The following is a 19,911-nucleotide window of genomic DNA, read 5'->3' on the forward strand; positions in this document are numbered from 1 at the left end:
ATTACCTGGCTCCAGAGGCAGCACAGCAGTGAGGGCACCATGCCCAGGGCTGCCACAGGCTGTGCTCAGACACTTGAGAACACTCAGAGAAGGGTGTTGTGCTGGGAGTCGAGGCAGAATCACCCCTCTTATTTAGGCTCCCATGTTGGAATGTGTTACACAAATGGATTGGGGGAGACCTACTGTCAGAGGGATTCAAGAGGTCTTTGCATACTGTCAACATCCGTTTAGAAATTGCTCCACATGTGGCCCCAGCTCATGCAATTGAGCCCTTGACCGCATCCTGTAAAACAGGGCAGTGCCTGTTTCCTGGGAGCTCTACCAAGTTGTCTCCAAGTGCTTTTAATTTACTAATATAACTAGTGAGATGTTCCTGCTGTGTCCTTGCGCCGTGCCTCCCAGGAGAACAGCTTGTCAGGGTGTTAAAAAGATGCCAGTGTGCTTCTGTGAAGGGCTTCCTATGGACAATGATTTGCACATCCCATAGAAAAGTCCTTCTCGGATGACACGTGTAACATTGCAGCTATGTCCAAGGCTAATGGTTATTTTCCACATAAATGGAATTATATTTGCCTTCAGCAACATCGGCCACTGGGACCTCCTTCTAAAGCTGGCAGCGCTTCCAAGTCTCTAAATAAAGTGACACAGACCTGAGGTAAAAGTTTGGTGTAGAAAGCAAACAGAGATGTTCTTACGAGAAGAGCAGACAGGGTGGGTTTTGATAAGATGGCTAAAATGGAAGAAAATGTAGAAAACCAGAGGGTCTCATGTGGGAGTCCCACTGCGGTCTCATGAGTGGCACTCAGTGTGTGTTGAAGGCTCCTATGGATCCCTGTGAAAATGGGCAACAAAAGGTTTTGCCTGTTAGTCAGAGCCATCCCAGAGAATGAGTCACAGCCAGTGGGAAAGGCGATGCTCCTTCAGCAGTGCCGCAGAGCTCTGCAGCAGAGATCTGCCTCTCCTGTAGGGGCACGGGCTGGGAGGTGACACAGGCTGGGAGGTGACACGGGCTGGGAGGTGGCACAGACTCAGAGGTGACATGGGCTGTGAAGTGGCACAGGCTGTGAAGTGACACAGGCTGTGAAGTGACACGGGTAGTTGTCCCACCCACCCTCTCCTGCTCTTTGGAGGCACATCTGGCTGCTCAGATGAGTGTGTGCAGCTCAGCCACACATGTCTGTATTCCATTGGAGTGTGGATTTGGGGGACACGAGGTGCTTGCCCTTTTTTAGGTTGAGTTGAAGCTGTCAGTGATATGTGCAGGGCAAACCCCAGGGGGTGGATGTGCAGGGTGGTGAGGGTGAGTCCCCCTGGGTGCTGTGGGTGTTTGTGTTGAGTGTGTGGCACTGCTGAATGCAGCTGGTGGAGCACTGACTGCTCAGCATCCCTGCTGAGGAAGGTGCAGAGCAGGCATCTCCTCTCCACATCTCTGTCTGGCAGGCAGATCCCACTGTCCATCAGTAAATTGGCTTTTTTCCAGTGTGGAAAGCTTGTGCTGGAGTGCTGGGACTCTGGGCCTCAACTCCTCACAAGACTTTCTGTGTGAATGAGAGCAGGTGTCAGACCAAACCACATCACACGCTCAGAGCAGTGGGTTCAGAGGGAGATGTTCACCTAGCAAATCCTGGGAAGGGACTTGTCCAAATCCCATCCAGGCTCCAGTGCCTCTTCAGCAAGCTCAGGCAGCCCATCCTGTCAAGCAGGGGTGACCCTCCAGGCAGCATCCCTGGGCCAGGAATGGTTGTCACTTCATGAGGTTGGTCAGCAATGGAGTAAGAAATGTCTGCTGTACTTTTCAACAGAAAGATTTCCAGACTGCAGTTCAACAAGGTGAAGCTTGAAGATGCTGGGGAGTACAGCTGCGAAGCCGAGAACATTTTAGGGAAAGACACCGCAAAAGGCAGCCTGAATGTGAAAAGTGGTAAGTGAAGAAGCCAGCAAATGTCTCGAGCTGTCTACCATTCCACAGAAAGGTTCTGCACATGGTCTGTCTTGTATTTTGTTTCATGCTTTCAGGATATCGAGTAAAACAATCTTGGGAGATAAGAAAAATGCAGCTTAGCATAAATGTTTATCTTTGTTATCTGTCACTGGCAATGTGGTTAATTTACATTTTAAATAAACTTACAGTCTATGTATTTTTTTTAAAAAAGGGGTAAGGAGGAAAGAAAGCTGGTGGGCTTGATGTTTTCATTTTTTAAAGAATTTCTGAGAAGCAAAACTCACCAGAAGACAAGTAATTAGACCATAGCTTTGTGATGAGTGAAGTTGCTTCTGATTTTCATCCTAGAATGTGTGCTCCATCTCTTAGAGCTCAGCGGATGGAGTCTGAGGTTAGGTGGTTTTATTATTATCTTGGTCATAATAATTATATTGCTTAACACGATGGTTTGGATGCACCCTCCGGCTCAGAAAGTCCCTACAGTGGCTGCCAGAAGCTGGGAGGGCACAGCTGGGAGGGGGTGACTGTATTTCCTAAGCTCTTCCTCCTGCCATTCACAAGGGGCACTGTGGCAGCCTGGGCTGGGAGCTGGGCTCTGCCTCTGGGCTCTGCAGCCCTTTGCTGGGATCCAGGTTTTTGTTCTCATCCCATGTGAGGGAAGGTAGCTTTCTCCTGCTGCTTTCTGGCAGTATTTTCTCTCTCAACCTCGGCGTTTCTGAATCTTTTCTTCCATGAAGCTGCAGCATCACACAGCCTCCCCCTGCCTGCCCAGTCCCAGTGCTGGCAGGGTCTGCAGGAAGGCCACCCTTGCTCACACCTCCCTGCCTTCATCCTCTGCTGGGTTTATTTCCAATTCTGATAGGAAAGGTGCCCCGAGTAAGAAACTGAGGCAGTGCTCTCCTTTTGTCTTTCTTGCCTCACTCTCTGGCTGCCCCACACCACAAAAACTGCTCCTGTGTGATGGGAGCTGCATGTGCAAGCTCCCTTCCCCCTGTGCAGCCATCAGAGCCCTGTCTGCTCCTCTGCTGCCCCTTCCCCAGCACCAAAAACCCTCTCACAGGAGGGGGAGTGAGGTTGAGCAGTGCCAGCTGCAGGGCTCTGACCTGCACACAGGGAAATGCACACAGGGAAATGCACACAGAGAAAGGCACAGCAGGGAAATGCACACCTGGGAAATGCACAGCAGGGAAATGCACAGAGGGAAATGCACAGCAGGGAAATGCAAAGCAGGGAAATGCACACAGGGAAATGCACAAAGGGAGATGCACACAGGGAAAGGCAGAGCAGGGAAATGCACAGCAGGGAAATGCACACAGGGAAAGGCACAGCAGGGAAATGCACACAGGGAAAGGCAGAGCAGGGAAATGCAACCTGGTAAATGCACACCTGGGAAATGCACACAGGGAAATGCACACAGGGAAATGCACAGCAGGGAAATGCACACAGGGAAATGCACACAGGGAAATGCACAGCAGGGAAACGGACACAGGGTAATGCACAGCAGGGAAAGGCACAGCAGGGAAATGCACACAGGGAAATGCACACCTGGTAAATGCACACAGGGAAAGGCAGAGCAGGGAAATGCACAGCAGGGAAATGCACACAGAGAAATGCACAGCAGGGAAATGCACACAGGGAAATGCACACCTGGTAAATGCACACAGGGAAATGCACACAGGGAAATGCACAGAGGGAAATGCACAGCAGGGAAATGCACACCTGGTAAATGCACACAGGGAAATGCACACAGGGAAAGGCACACAGGGAAATGCACACCTGGCCACTGCAGGGCAGGCAGCACCTGCCAGGGTGCTCAGGAAACCACCCTGTGTGGCAAGGACCCTCCCAGCAGGGATGGGTTCACTCCTGAGCTGCCCAGAAATTGTTAAGACCTGAAAACCCACAAAAGGCACACAGAGATGTCTCTGTGAATGTGGTGGGTTCCCTGCCTGGATGATCCATGCTCTCAGCTGCCTTCCCCTCTGCCCTTGGCTCACTGCTCAGCTGCAGGCACACCTTGCTGCTCTTTGCAGATCACCTGCCACCACAGCAGGGCCAGTCCAGGGGATGCTGATCCCTGGAGGCTTTTGTGGCCCTGTCCCCCCTATTTTTCACCTTTTTTCACCACTCTTTTTTCCCCTTTCCCCCGCAGCTACCCAGAGTTAAGCAGCCTTCCCCAGTTTGCAGGCATGTGCTCTCCTGGAGTATTCCTGTCCCCTCACTGCTGGGCCTTCCTGGGGCCTTGCAAGCTTTCCTCCCTTCTTCTGTGACACCTTTCAGTGCAAAACTCCTCAGGGCGCCTGAATCCACAGATGTATTGTCCCCTGGTTCTTCTTCCCCAAGATCCTTAGCACTGATCCTGTTGTGACTCCCATTGCAAAGTGCTCTTTGCTCTATTCCAATACCACTTTTCAGTTTCAGAAAAGCAGCTTTTCAGCCATACACATCTGTTGCAAGTCACCAAATCCACCACATCTTTAGAGAGAGTGGCTGCAGAGCAGAGACCCCTTGGCACTTAGAAAATGCCCCTCAGCCAAACCCTCCCCTCACCCCTCCTCTACAATTCCAGCATTTCCACAAAACTCCCAGCTCAGAAATAAATGCTTTTGCATTGAGAAACTTTGTGAGGGTGTTAATTTCTGAGGAAATGCTTCTGGACTTAGTCAAAATATACTGCAATATATTGCAGATTTTATGACTTTGAAGTAAATTAGATGCTTTCTTAGAAAAATATCCCATTTCCCAGTTCTCATCATTGAATAGTCAAATGTTGATATCACATAGCCATGAGGGCACAGTTGATGTGTGACTATTTCAGGTTCTTTTTTTCTTCAAAAAATTTCTAGGCATCTCCTCAACTGCCCTGTCCCTTATCAAACACTGCAGAGAAAATCAAGTTGTACAAAAAATTCTTTCTGCTTCGAGCTCTTTGTGGTGGTCCCACCCCTGTCTCTGGCAGGGCTGCACCCCCAGCCCAGGCTCCTGGGGCTTCCTCCTTTGTTCATCCAGAGGCTGTGAGGGACTTCTCCAAAGGTGCTGGTGCTGCCAGCAGGGTTGAGTAGAGCATTCTGTGGGCATTGGGGTTCCCAGTATCCTGGTTCAAAAATAGGAAATCACTCCCTGTGCTTGTCTCCCCTAATCCTGGGGACCTTCCTTCATCTGTTTGCTGTTCCTCCAGCTCTGGTCCAAGCATTATTTGTGCTGCAGAACTTCACCTGGGATGGAGGCTCTTCAGAAAATCCCACCTTCTCCTAAACTCCACATTTTCCCCACTGCCACATCCTGCCATCCCATCTTTGCACTCTTGTGGCCATCAGGGCTAAGAAAACCTCCCACATTTCTGCTCATCTCCTGCCAGCTGAGCCCTGAGCCATCTCTGCCTCTTTATGGTGACACGAGGCCCTTCAGAGCGAGGGGACATCGTGCCCTGTGCCATCCCCTGCAGGGACACTCCTTGTCCTGCCTCTGTCACCCCAATGCCCTGCCCTAAAGCAGCACTGACACCTTGGCAGCCCCCAGCCTGTGCCCCCAGCAGCACCTGCCCCTCTGCTCCTCCCCACAGTAGCTAAGCCCACCCTGCTCTGCTCAAAAGAGATTATTTTGTTCACTACTTTCTTACCTTAATTTCCCCAGGAACAACGAAAGCACCACAAGTCTTACCAGCCTCAGAAACTAAAATAGTTGTTATGGAAGAAGAGTGTAAGTACCTCTCCCCCACCCCCCCATACAGCTGCTTTCTCCTGATTTGTTTGCTATTGTGAGACATTTTGCATAAATGCTTTATTGCCTCCTGGAATCTTCTTTAATCACTCCTTCTGTCTGATTTTTCCCAAAGCCACTGGTCTTTCTTTCCCTAGATCTTTTAAAAAAATCTGATTTATATTGCTGGTGTCTATCTTGGAGAGGGAGAATTTGGTAACTATTGCAATGGCAGCTTGAAGGACATGATACTTAAAATTGCAACTGAAGTTCAAGCACTCCCAGCTCTTTCAGTACATGGAGTTATTGGTACTTGCAAGATGTGCTTGTTATGGCCTTTGATTTAACAGGGTTTTCTTTTATAATTTTGTTTTTGTGTTTGGGGTTTTTTTGAGGATAGTTGATCAAACAAAACAGGCTGTAGGAAGTACAAGAAAAAAGACATGAGTCTTCTAAGCATAGGTAATAAGAAAATTGCAGAAAATCCATCCATGCCCTGCCATCCCATTTTTTCTGAGTGTCCAGAAAGCAAGAACAGATTTCCCCAAATTCTTAATTTGATTTATTGTGGCTGAAATGCTTTTTAGCATTCCCTCCTACTCAGTTGTCCCAAAAGCAGTAGAAAATGGGCACAGAGCAATAAAAACCAAGGAGGGGATACAAGTCTAGATTAGAATCCTGGTGCCTGGACATTGGCTCAGCAATTTCTGGTGGAGGGTGTTTTGTCTGTGTCAGGGGGTCTCTCCCCACTGGGAGCCCACCAGGATCCTGGCAAAAGCCCTGGGAAGGCAGGAGCAGGCAGGGATTTATTTTTTGTGTGTGTTTCCATCCCAGCTGCAGATGCCCAGAGCTGAGAGCACAGCTGGCTGTGCCTCACTGTTGGCAGTTCTGCTCTGCAGATTTTATGGGGATGTTTCCTCCTTTGAAAGCTCAGTCTTTTATGAATTTAAAGGAAATCTGATTGCAGCCACAGCAGGCACTGGCCAGGTATTCTTTAAAAGCTTTTCTGATTAGAGAACTGCACTTAAAATGTGGTTTTTTGTAGTGCTTAGCCTTGCACTGCACTAGGGATACCAAGCTGAGATACAGCATCATTAATGCCATGGCCACACCATCCTTCCCCAGGATTTTCCCTTTGTTTTCACCAGAAGAGATCCATGCTACTTATTTGCATCATATTAGATTAATGCTATTTTCTTAAAAGCCAAATCTCAGAAAGGAAACACAGAAATTTCCCCTTTTGGAAAACTTCTTTCCTCCATGGCTGCATCATCACTTTTGTTTTTCCTAATGATGGGAAGAGATGGCAAAGTCCCCAGAGTTAAAGCTATAACTCACTTTTTCCTTCACATTCCTTTTTTGCAATATCTCTCAAGCGTTATCTGAACAACTCAGAATCTCTCTGATTTTTATGGTGATGGAGAATTGCACGTGTGTACAGCATATGGGGAGGTGATGAAGATGTGAGGTGGGATGATCTGGAGAGCAGACAAGTATCTCATTCTTGCAAAAGTCCTGCATTTCTTTTCAATATCTGTATTCAGAGTCACCTGCAGGTTGTCCCTGCTCTTGCTGTTTCACTGAAATCTTCTAAATCACTTGCTGGACTTTAAACACTGATGCCCCAGTACTTGGTTTGTGAACAGCAGGAGGTTCCACTCAGCTTCATTTGTGCTGCAGTAGTCTCACTGGTGGTGAAAATGTTAAATGAGACTTTGTTTTGTGCTTGTCACAGGCTAAGCTTGTGCAGTTGGGTGGTCACAGTGGCTCAGCTCACAGGCAGGAACTTGCAGGGATGTGGTAACTTGATCGTGTGCCCTGACAGGAAGGTCCTTTCTGCTCATTTCAACATCAGAGAGCCCAGAATGGCAACGTGATCCTGTCACAGAGCAGCATGGGGCAGCTAAACAAGGCTCAGGAGTCTATGCACATGTTGGGTAAACAGGATAGGAACCAGTGCTGACATTTAGAGCGTTCTGATGGAGGCAGAAATGGAAGAAGGGTCAGAGAAATCTGGAGAGCATTCTGAGATGGAAAGTTTATACAGGACAGAGCTAGCCAAACCCTCTCAAAGTTTAATTTTACAAAGGTAAGATAAAGTTTGAAGTCTCTGAGAAGGTCAAGTAATCCCTTGTGCTTGTTTTCTGCTGTTGAGCTCTCCTCTAGCCCCTTCCCTTGACTTCAACAAGCAGGTGAAGCCCTGAGGGTAAGGAGAGAACACAGGCCAGGTGGAGGAAGCGTGGTTTGGATACTGTCAGGGTGCAGGAGGCTGTGCCAGTGGTGGGCAGGTGATCTAAACCAACATGTGGATCATGGCAGCTGCTCCCCTGGACTCTGTTCATGCTCCTTGCTCACTCTGGAGCTGGGTGAGTTCCTGGCTGAGTGCTTTATCAGCCTCTGGGGCTGTCAGTGCCCTTGGCTGAGGGTGCTCTGCAGCAGAGAGAGGCTCAGGGTCACAGGAGAAGGGGAACAGGGAGAAAGAGCAGAACAGGCAATGCTGAGTTGTGCTGGGAGCAAGAGGACTGGGGGGTGATATGAAGCACCTGAATGAAAGCTGGGCTCTCTGGGTTTGGTTTTGGGGCCTTTATTTCATCTGCTGGGGATCACAAGCCCCCCCAGAGTCCCTCTAGAGACCCCTGTGGGAAGGGTAGCTGAAACACAGCTTTTTTCTCCAATTAAGTCTAACTCTCCACACACCAGTTTGGGTCCACAGATTTCATAGTTGTCATCCTGGTGATGCCATTGGGCTGTTTGTAGCCTCATTGGTGTAGAGCCATTGAGGGAATCCCCTCCAGTTTAATCCCTTCCCTGCTGCCCAGCGTGGCTGGGTGTAGGAAATGTTCTCCTCACTTTTCCAGGTGAGCTTGGTTTGATGGACTTGCATGATTGCAGTGGCTGTGCTGTGCTCTGTGAGCTCCACACCCCACAGGAACGTGTGCCACGTGGTTATGGTTCAACCAACCCCCCAAACCTGCTCTCAAATCCAGTCTGGCCTGGCCTTTACTGGGTGACCATGGCAGACCTGCCTGTGACCTTGCTGGTCTTACTCTCCTCTTTTCTTCTCATTATTCCCTTCTCTTCTTTGTCCTCACCTCCTCCCTCCCTCCTGCTTTGTTCTCAGTCCTGGGACTGAAGACCAGCTGGAGGTCTGACCTGCTGATGGCTGAGCTGCTCTGTACTGCACAGCTGTAAATAAACTGTTTGTGAGGTTCACTGCACCAAGGTCCAACATCCCACATGACTCTGGACCAGGCATGCAGTTGTTCAAGTGTTTGCAGTGGCCCAGGCTGATGGGGAATAGAGCTAAACACAAAGAACTTGTGAATCTGGGAATGACCCCACCAGTGTGCTGGAAACCCACTGAAATCTCCCTTGGCCTCTTGCTCTGAAGTGCCCGTGTGTGATCTGCAGCCACGTGGTGTCCGAGGGCCACGCTTCAACCCAGGCACAGTTACCATTCTCTAAGTGAGACATTTTGCTTCCCTTTGTCCTCCCATGGAGCTTGGCAGGTCTCTCCATCCTTGCTCCCTGAATAATTGCTCTCATGAATGTGAAATCCCAGCTGGGCAGTCCCTGGCCCCTCCAGCCTGAGGCCCCTGAGCTCTCCTGGAGCCCCCAGGTGTGAGCACAGAGCTCTGGGCCTGGAGGTGAAGGGTGTCCAGCCAGCCCAGAGCACAGACAGAGCAGACACAAGTCTGGCCATGTGAACAGAGCAGTTTTCAATATTAGACTAAAAATAAGTGCTGGTGTGGTCTTTGCTGGGATAATTTCAGCCCCGTTGCTGGAGGTGGGGCTGTAATTGAGCGGAACCTGCACGCACGCAGGCACGGGGCCTTGAGGTGAGTGTGGAGATCTCACTGCCACTCTGCAGAGAGCTCTGAGGTGCCTGGCAGCTGCCACATCCTGCTCACTGCTCAGTTTGCACACTGTGCATTTTTTAAGTAGTCACGCAGCTGCCACTCGAGATGTGGTGCAAAGACTCTAAAGGCAAAGAGGGGCAGGATGAAGTGTGGGGTGGGAGCTGATGTCCCCTGGGAGCACTGAGGCTGAGCCCAGCCTTCAGAACTGGGCTCTGGACCAGGGGATCTGCTCTTCTGGCTCCATCCTGGGATCCTGGTGTGTTGCTTCACTTCTTGGACTTCAGCTGCCCTGCCTGCAAAGCTTTCACGCTGGCATTGGCTCTGTGGAAGGATTTTTAGGTTGCTGAACAAATCCCCTCATTGAAGTATCATGTTGCTTCTATTACAATTGATGCTGGGGATTTGGGAAAATGAAATGCTGCACTGCTGTCATGTGCATTTTCAGGCCCCTGTGGTAGAGCAGAGCATAGGAAGGGCTCCCTCGTAAAGCTGCAGAGATCATTCCAGAGGAGCAGCCTGAAGCTTGACAATAACACAGGACTTTGCCCCTGCAATAACTGCCTGTCCCATGGAAACAGGCAGCCCCTGAGTGCTCAGAAACCTTTAAACTTGTTTCTTAGTGAAACCCCTGAACAGGGCAGATGGGAGAGGTGGGGAATGCAACCTGTGCTGTTTTGATCAGCAGCATCTGATGCTCCAAGATGAGTGCCTTGCAGTCTGGTATTTGTATCTTGGGATGAGCTCCTAGTGTGCAGCTATTGATCCTAATGATCCCCTCGGGAACTGGAAACATGATTCCAGCAGGATCTATTTCAATAAAATGCGGGGGTAAATATTTGGTCATTTCCAAATGAATAAACACACAGGAGCGGGATTTTTATGAGCTCAGAGTCCCCAGTCTGCTTTCAGGCATACTCCAGTATGCACAGGCCCTTCTGATTTTATGTACAGATAACAGTGGGGAGCATCCAGGCTCTGCTCAGGTTTATTGCAGGAGGAGGTGTCGTATCAGACACACAGAAATCTGCCACAGAGGGAATGGTGAGGATCACCAGCCCCTCCATGTATTAATCAGTGTAAATCATGGATTTAGTGTGGCTCACACCAGGATTACAGCCCTACAACTGAGGAATATCTTGGCCAGACATCTTCTCATCCATGTTCTTCTAACAAGCTCTGTTGAGAGGAACCTCAGCCATTCTGTGTTTTATCAGTAAGTACATGAGGCATATACAGAGCAGGCAATCTGTATACACTCCCCAACCAGCTGAGTTCATCTGTCTAACTGAATGTCTAAATATTGAGAGAATAAAGTGTCTGTACTCTATGAACCCACCAGCCAAAGTTATTTATAAAGAAGAAAAGGAGCGGCGAAACCATCGCTGTCTCCCTGCTCTCCTCGACAGTAGCTGTAGCTCGTGAAAAATTAACTATAATTTATAGTCCAAGCTGCATTAATTAACTCTTTGCAGGGGGAGTATTTCACCAGGCTTCTGGGAACAGGCTGGTGAGCTGCCTGCAGAGGTGAGATGACGTGCATGGCAGGAATTGTGTAAGAATCCCTGCACAATCATTAATGGCCTTTCTGCGTAGATGGGCTGTGTGAAGGGAAGTCCACCTGGCACAGTCACTGCCCCTGGCTCTCTTCTCTGCTGCCCTGCCATTGATGATAGTCCAGAATGACTGAGGCATGTGGTGGAAAATAGACTCTGTGAATGACTCCAGTGCTCTGAATCTCCCATGTGTTTATGCTGCTCTGTCCTCACTGGCTGGGGCAGCAACAATAAAATGTGGCTGCAGATCATTCACAAACACATCATCAAGAGCCAGCCCTCTCTTCCCTGTCCTCACCTCTTTTCTTCACCTCATTATTCTCCTCTCTTCTTTGTCCTCACCTCCTCCCTCCCTCCTGCTTTGTTCTCAGTCCTGGGACTGAAGACCAGCTGGAGGTCTGACCTGCTGATGGCTGAGCTGCTCCAGCCCTTCTCCCACCCTGCATGGGCTTTCTCACCAGTTTGCCACTGTGGGTCTCAGGGGCACCTTACTTATTCCCCCTGGTCAGAAGGAAATGTCACCACTTGCTTGCCTCATGCACACTCGTGGTTTTCTGCTTTTAATTTGTTGAAGTACCTGGGGAGGTTCTTGGTACATGATTGGTGTCACTGCACAGCCCCCTCATCACGTCCCACTGCCTTCATGAGTCCTGTTCCACCCTGCTACCACCCAAAACTGCTCTCTTGCTTATTCAGTTCTGCACTCATCTCAGCAATTTCACAACTTTCTGAGTCATTTGGGAGAGATGGAGTTGTGTTGGAGGCTGAATGAAGGACTTATTCTGCCACACCAGCCAATGGGGGGGAAAATCTGCCTGCTGTTGTACAGCAGTTAATGTGAAATAGCTGTGGGAAGTAATTGTGCCTGTGGATCACCAGGCACAGTGTTTGGCACAGAGCTGTAAATAAACTGTGTGTGAGGTTCACTGCACCAAGGTCCAACATCCCACATGACTCTGGACCAGGCATGCAGTTGTCCAAGTGTTGGTCCAGGCTGATGGGGAATAGAGCTAAACACAAAGAACTTGTGAATCTGGGAATGACCCCACCAGTGTGCTGGAAACCCACTGAAATCTCCTTGGCCTCTTGCTCTGAGGTGCTGGTGTGTGATCTGCAGCCACGTGGTGTCCGAGGGCCACGCTTCAACCCAGGCACAGTTACCATTCTCTAAGTGAGACATTTTGCTTCCCTTTGTCCTCCCATGGAGCTTGGCAGGTCTCTCCATCCTTGCTCCGTGAATAATTGCTCTCATGAATGTGAAATCCCAGCTGCTGCAGCATCCCAGGGTGATCAGGCACCTTGGAAGGCTCTAGAATGAATGTTACCACACACCAGTGAGATTTCAGGGTTATGACAGAGACAGATCTGTATTCAGTGCACCAAACCTCAAAAAAAAAACCCATTAGGAATTCCTATGACTGGAATAAATATCCCATAAATATCATGTGTGCAGTATGGTCTCACTATTTCCAAAGAGAAAAGCATAACCAGGGATGACCCAAAAAAGAATAAATAGAGATCATTGCTTCCCAGCTAGGGAGGGAGATGCTGGCTGTGCCTGCAATGCCACAGGTAGCACAGGGGAAAGAAGTAGGGATAAAGAGTAGTTTTTTCTAATACAAGAGCTAGGAAAGGGCAGGTTAAAATATCAAAATGGAGATGTGGCTTTACACACTGTTCATAGCACTGCAGCTCTTGTCACAAATATTGTGGGTGCTACAAGATTAGATTTATTCAGACAGCAACTAAACTTGTTGGTGGAAGTATCCAGCAAAGGCCACTAAATGTGACAACACTGAGGCTGCCTTGGGTTGTCTCTGAGCTGCCCATCCTGCATGGCCTAAGGAAGATTATCACTGATCTTTTTTAGCTTTGCCACTGTTGGGGCCAAGACAGGGCTTTGGCTTGACCAGTGTTACAGTCTGAAATAGCCTCATTTCCTGATGCTCCCTTCTCAACAGGGAACTGCCTCTCTCTGTGGCCTTTGCCACATCTCTGTGCTGACAAATGGACTGGAGTGAGGTGATTCCATGGCTCAGTTTTAAAACACTTTGTGCTTCTTTGGCGCAAAAGGCAAGGTACTTGCAGGAAACAGGGTTGAAAGGATAATGACATTAGAAAGATGCTTCCAGTAGAGGTGATCACCCATGTATTTTCCTGACAGGCACAGCTCTGCTGACAGCCCTCCCCTAGAAGTGCCCAAGATGCCCAAGCCTCAACCATGTCAGGATCTTTTTTACCTGTTCCAAAGGGACAAAACTGTTTCTATGGGATGAAGATCCCATGCAATCTCTGGCTGATGAGCGCTGTGATCCTCCCTGTATCACATCACACAGCACTGCATCTTCCCATCCACCTTTCTTGGTGGGTTGGGTATCTTTGTATCTGGGGTGTTTCCTATGGGGAGGTTTCTGGGCTCTGTTTTCAATTCTCCCTCTCTGCCCCTCTCTTGCTGTGGCAAGGCTTGCTCCAAAATCATTCCCTGTAGGGTTTATGATGTGAGACTTTGCCAGATGTATCATTTTGCTTGCTACCAAGTGGTGTGTTTGATGGTTGCAGGGGTGACAGCTCCCTGCAGCCTGTGCTTGTTTTTCATCCCTGTGCCTTTCAATTTGCACCAGCTCTTGGGCTGATGAAGTTTCAGTGCTCCCTGATCCAATGGTGCACTTGCAGAGACCCACACTTATCAGAGACCCACAGCTCTCCTCTCCTGAGCAGAAATGTGCTACTATCTTGTAAAGGTATAAATTATAAAGTCTTGTCTGTATAATGAGTCTGCATTCCTCAGATAAATTACACAGGCTCATAATGGCTTTGGCTTTTAGTTACCATTAATCTTAACTTAAAGGGAGTGCTGAATTTCCTGCAGAAGTGTGGGATTCAGATTTTTGAAAGGGTTTCACTGGAGGCTTGGTCAAACCATCCTCTGCTCCAACACCCCAGTGTGTGCACCCTGCTGTCCACATTTGGCTCCCAGCTGGCTGCAGGACGTGCCCTGAGGGAGCAGCTGCTGTCCCAGGGCTGTGAGCACTCTGGGTCTCTGCTGGAGTGTTTTCCATGTCTCCTTAGCAGAGCACTTTGGGACAGCTTGCTGTGCTCTGGATAACTGTGAAAAGACAGAGCCAGAGGCAATGGTTATTCAAGGCAAAGCATGGAAATAGCTCTGGCCTGTCAGCCAGTGGGAGGCATCCACTTCCTTATGGGAATGGCAGACAATGGCTGGGACAGCACATGGGGCAGAGCAGGGAGCTGGGCCCTGCTCAGGTGACAGTGTGGGTGCTCCAGGTGGGCACAGCACAGTGGGGATCTCCTCTGGAGAGGCACAGACCCCACAGACCCTGCAGAGAGTCCCAGACGGGTGAGAGACAGAACAAGCTCAAGTGCCAAGCATCACCCACATGTGAGAGGCTTCCCAAGGTGCTGGGAGCCTCCTTTGCCTGGGAGAGTCCAGATGTTCCCAGCAGGAGCTGGGAATGCAGCCCTTGGCTCTGCTGTGTGTGCTGCAGCCCCTGCAGAGGTGGGATGGGCACAGGGGCTGCCCAAGGAATAGGGAGCAGCCCTGGCTCCCTGTGGCACAGGCCATGGCTCGCCCTGCTGCTCCTCCTCACGCTCTGCCTGGCTCCTGCCTGGCTCTGGTTCAAGTTTTCTTCCTCGAGTCCTGTGTCAGTGAGGATGCAGTCTCAGTGATGGTGTCACAAACCTCTCCATGAAGCTCATTCTTGCTTTGGAAAACGGGATGGAAGAGAATATCTCCTCAGAAGCTTTGGCTACAGCATAAAAGGTGCTGCAAAGTAGGCAGTAGCCACTGCTGGAGGTGTAGCTGTGATAGGGTCTGAGCAAGGTGGGTAGCCCAGGAAAGGGGACTGTTTGTAATGAGGTTAAGTGCTCAGTTGTAACAAATCCATGCTTTTAAGTGCCCAGCACTCCTTAGACTTATGTGAAAATGGGTCTGCATTCCCTAAAGCTGCTCACCATCTGTAACCTGTATCAGTGCTCTAACAACTGATTTTTTCCTTCCTAGGAGCCTTTGTTTTACCTTTGGAGACTCTAAGTTTATCAGAGTCTCTCAAAGACAGGAATTACAGTGAAATTCTGCAGGTTTTCTCGTCACTTACGGGACAGGTTTTCTCTAGAAACATTTTGTAAAGGTTTTCTCTAGAAAGAAGTTTAGATTTGGAAAAGCACCTGGGAAACTGGAGTCATGTTGGCTGCCTGCCTCAGCACGAGCTGGGGCTGGCTGACTTCTCCTGCTGCACTTTGCTGGGGCTGTAGGGGCAGCCCAGTTCTGGCAGGACAGAGAAATGCTCAGGAGAGGGCAGGGATGGAGCCCTGTTCATGGAGCTGCTCTTGCTCGTGCCAGACCTGCTCCTGGCTCTGAGAACACAGCTGGCAGAGGTGTGGAGCAATGCAAAGTCCCCTGCAGCACCTCTGGGTCTGGCTCCAGTGTCCTGAGGTGCTCGGGCCTCAGCAGCACATCACTGGGGCTCTGTGACTCTGCAGCCCCTCTCCTTCCTGAGCCCTGCTTGCCTGCTGGCACAGCATCCCCAGCATGAGGGAGGGCCAAGGACACTGGGAGAGGGGCACTTCCCTGCAGCTTGCCAAGAAAATGATCTTGTACCCCGTGCTGGCTGCTTAGAGGAAGATGAGTCTTCAACTCCTCACTCACTTGGCCCCTTTTGCTGGGAAAGGAAGGGTCAAGTTGCAGCCCTGGGACCCAAAGGTGGGTCTGCAGGCACAGGCTAAGGTTTGTAGCTCTGGGGTTTTTACTTTGGCAAATGAACTCATAGAAAATCATCTAAGGAAGCAGAATTGCCAAACAAAGGAAATAACAATATATCCTTTTTGTGTGTGTTTTTGTTTTCCCCTGCAGTAACCACAACTCTCTCCTCCTGGTCCGGGCATGCCAGAAAATGCAACGAAACAGCCAAGTCCTATTGTGTCAATGGAGGGGTGTGCTACTACATCGAGGGCATTAATCAGCTGTCGTGCAAGTAAGTGAGTGGAGTTCTTGTGTCAATATGGAAATTTCTTGGCTGAGGGAGAGGAGACCTTTGTGCAACTGCCAGACTGGGGGGGAGCTCTGAAATTCTCCTGGCAATTGCAGTTTGAGCTGTGCAGGTTCAGAAAGGGGCACTAGAGGGGCAGGGATGGGGAGGGGGGGAGAGGATTTGTATTTTCCTTTTTTGTGTGCGTGTCACTGTTCACTTTTCCTGGCTTTTCTCCCTCTAAGAATATGTTTGTTCTGGCTGCTTCTTTTCCCTTTCTCCCCTTTCTCCTCTGCAGCTCCAAGGAAATTTGGGTCCCTTTTGCTCTCCCTGAGCTGACAGGTCCTGTTCTCCAATCAGGGAGATTTTCAGGGGCACAGCCTCCTCCTTCCCCATGGCTGGGGGGGTCCCTCACTGAGACCTGCCCCAACCTCTCCTGTGTCTCATGGGCCAAGGGTTAACCCCCAGCTCTTCTCCTCTCTGTGCAGCTTTGTGGCCACTGTGTGGGATGTTTGTTTCCCCCTTCAAACCTGCAAGAAAAACTAGAGACATGTACTAAGTTATCCTTAAAATGAGCTTTGAAGGGTTTGAAGTGGGGCTGCACAGCCTGAGGGATTTGGAATGGGATGTGAGACTTTTTCACCCCTGGTTCAGAGCCAGACAGCCCAGTGGCATCTCACACCTCACCCCCAAGCCTAGCAGTGCCTGTGGACAAGCTGTGCAGTCTGATTGCCAGTGCTGGGGGTGCAGGTACCCAGAGCTCACCTGTCCCTGCCCCTGGGCTCCTGCACAGTGAGCAGGACGTGGTGCCCTGGGTGTGCACTCACTGGGCAGATGGAATCCTCTCCTGAGCTCCCCTGGTGACCCAGGCATCACTGCCCAGCTTGCAGAAACCCAGAGCTGACAATTTTCTCCCTTTGGAACCCAAGACCTCTCAGTGGAGACACAGCCAAAGGTGTTCACATCTGTGGACGTCACCCAGCAGCACTGCAGGATGTGATGCTCATCAGGTACCTCAGCTCCTCAGGTCTTGGAGGCTGCACTGAACACAACTCTCATCCCCTGTGGAAAGCCTGAAAGGGCTGGATCACACTGAGCACAGCTCCTCCCTTGTCCCAGAACTCCTTTGATTCTGCAGGGAGCAGCAGAAGAGGCCGTGTGGAAATGTATCCTGCTGAGCTCTTGTGCTCTGGCTTTCCAGTGCAGCTGGGGTGGAAGGAGCAGCTCCCAGTCCTCCCAGGCTCACCCTTAGACACAGAAAGAGCTGGGCAGGACAGAAACCAGAAGCTGTGGCTCCCACATTTCCCATGTGTGCAGGGAGTGGGAGCAGCCCTTGTCCCCCCAGCCCTGTGCTTTGGTGTAGTTGTCACTGCCATTGGCTTCTTGGTGGCACCGTGGGCTCCTCTGGTCAGTGCTCCTCACAGGAAACAGGGGGGAAGCCCCATATGATGGTTAAAGTCACAACCACCATTCTGGGGTAGCTGCAGCCCAGGAAGCCCCAGAAATTCCAATCTTTCCATTCTGGGAAAGGCTGAACCCTTGAAGTGTGGAGGAGTGTATGAATCAAATCTGCAAGCAGTGTGGTCATGGCAGAGGCACAGATTTCAAGGCTCTTTCTTTTGGGAAGAACCTAAATGCAGATCAAGATTCAAATGGGATCAATTTCTAATTACGACAAGAGTTACCTGAACCCCTACCATGCATAAGAATCACTTTTTCCTAATAAAGAATACTGTGGTACTTGTCCAATGTCTTCAGCAGCTCGACTGTTTCAACCAAAGCAATTCCAGCCTACCTTCCAACCAGGCTGCTCTGACAGATGATGAACAGAGGGAACACTCAGTGATGGATCCCATTAAGATTTTATGTGCCACACCAAACAGACCTAATTATTTCATATCATTTGAAAGCCTGAATTCCTCACTTTGCAGATGGTAAAATGATATCCTTTCCTGATGAGTTCCAAGGTGCCAATTGCTAAAACCAGATGGGAACTGAGCAGGCATGTGTGGAAGGGCAGGAAGGTGTTTCCCAGAAGGAGGTGCTGGAAGGTCTGCACTGTCACTGCTCATCTGCCAGAAAAGGTGAAAAACAAGAAAAACAGAAAAACAAGGCTCCATGTTCTCAGAAACCCAGGGGACCCAATGCCTTCCACACAGCACAGTCACTTCTGATCTTACTGCTTGAGGAGATCCCTGGATGCTCATTCTCCTTGGGTGTTTTTATCATTAAATCTCAGACTGAAGATAAGAAAACCTGGCTGTTGAAGTGGTGTAATTTTAGAGTTTCTGGATTCTAGAGGATAATAGCTATTGAGGAATGCAGAAGCATTTGAACTGAAAAGTGTTTCCCATAAAATGGCTCTCCCATTTTATGTGACAAGGGTGATTTTTGGGGAAGATGCTGATGAATAAACAGACTTCACTTTGCCTGCAAACAAAGAGCTGATACATTCCATGGCTTCCTCATTGCACCAAGGCACTAGATCTGCTGCTGTGGTTTGTGAAAGATGCAGGAGAAAGGAGAAGAGGCAAAGACACAGGCTTCCAAGCTCATTTCTGATCTCTGCAACAGCAGCCTTGGCCCTCCAGCCTGACTGTGCCTCTGAGCCAGGAGCATGGAGGAGATCAGTAGGTTCTGCTCACAACCTCTTCAAAGGCTTTGGAGATCAGCAAGAGCCACATGAGCAGCTCCAGCCAGGAGCACAGCACGTGTGTCCATGTGCTCTTTCCATGGCACTGTTCCAGTCAGAGCCACCAGGACCTTGGGGGGATCATCTGGCCCCTGTGCCAGCTTCCAGCCCTCCCTCACTGAATGCTCAGGGGGTTCTACCCCCCACTCCAGCACCCTTGTGATGTTCCCGCCCTTTCCAATGCCAGCTACCAGAATTTTGGAGTCTTCTTGTTCACTGCCTGCCACCAGCCTGTAATCAGCTTCTTGGGGTGGGTTCCATTCTTGCAGATGCCCAGAAGCACAGGAAATCCTTCCTGAAGATGTCCCCCCTGGCAGTCTGGACCAAAACCAGCAGATGAGTTCTCCAATAATTTCTTCTCCTGATGTGGTTCATGCTTGATTTGCAACAAATATTGCCTAAATTGGCAGCTGGCTTTTTATTATTATTTTATAACAGGCTTCCCAGAAACGTGTTCTTCCTGGTCTTTCAAATGCTCAGGAACAAAGTATTTGCTTGTAATCCCACTTCCTCCCTTCCTTTCTAATATGCTTCAGACAGACCTTGGATAAAGCATTTTCTTCACTAGGAAGAGCCCAGAATGGACTTGGATTGTTCCAGAAATTGTGTCTTTCTGGATTGTGCCCTTCCATAATTTTATCCCTAATTTGAAGTAAATCCTACACAAAGGAAACCTGAACATAATACAATGTATGTTGCTATCCTGACTCTGCAAACAGACCACCTGGAAGTCAAATGGGAGAAGTGGGACCTGCCTCAAATATTCTGCAAATTTTCTGCATAAACCTGGGAAATGACAGAGCCACACACAGACAGAACTGACTCAGCATCCCTTGTAAATTAAAAAGCTCCAGGATCTTGACAGGAAGAATTTCCCAAGGCTTCTGCAGATCATTTTGCTCAGAGAGGCCTGAGGAGATGCCTCCAGGGCAGGGACAGGTCTGAGCAGAGCACAGAGGGGGTGCACACAAGGAAGTCTCCAGGCCCTGAGATGGGCTGGGGCACACAGCAGTGGTGCCTGGTTTGTTGTGCCCAGTCACACAGAGCCTTGGGATGAGTGGCAGCCTCAGCTCTTGGATCTGCCTCCATCCTGGAGAGTCCTTGGCACAGCTCAGAGCGCTTGGAGGCTGCTCTAACCTTTTATTGCTGGGTGCCCCACAGGGCTGTGCTATCCAAAGAG

General features: G+C 49.7%; 1 protein-coding gene across 4 annotated transcripts in view; it reads left to right on the plus strand.

The window, feature by feature from the left end:
• NRG2 (neuregulin 2) overlaps window positions 1-19,911 on the plus strand; it is a 159,580-nt gene that overhangs the window by 111,504 nt on the left and 28,165 nt on the right. For all 4 annotated transcript variants that reach the window (XM_071443071.1, XM_071443069.1, XM_071443070.1 and 1 more), the window contains exons 3-4: window positions 1,803-1,921; window positions 15,925-16,045. In XM_071443071.1, coding sequence (XP_071299172.1) covers window positions 1,803-1,921; window positions 15,925-16,045 — 240 coding nt within the window. The remainder of the gene's footprint in view (window positions 1-1,802; window positions 1,922-15,924; window positions 16,046-19,911) is intronic.

This window comes from Agelaius tricolor, unplaced genomic scaffold (assembly GCF_023055355.1).
Source record: "Agelaius tricolor isolate 1412-34295 unplaced genomic scaffold, bAgeTri1.0.p SCAF_18, whole genome shotgun sequence".
Taxonomy (NCBI): domain Eukaryota; kingdom Metazoa; phylum Chordata; class Aves; order Passeriformes; family Icteridae; genus Agelaius; species Agelaius tricolor.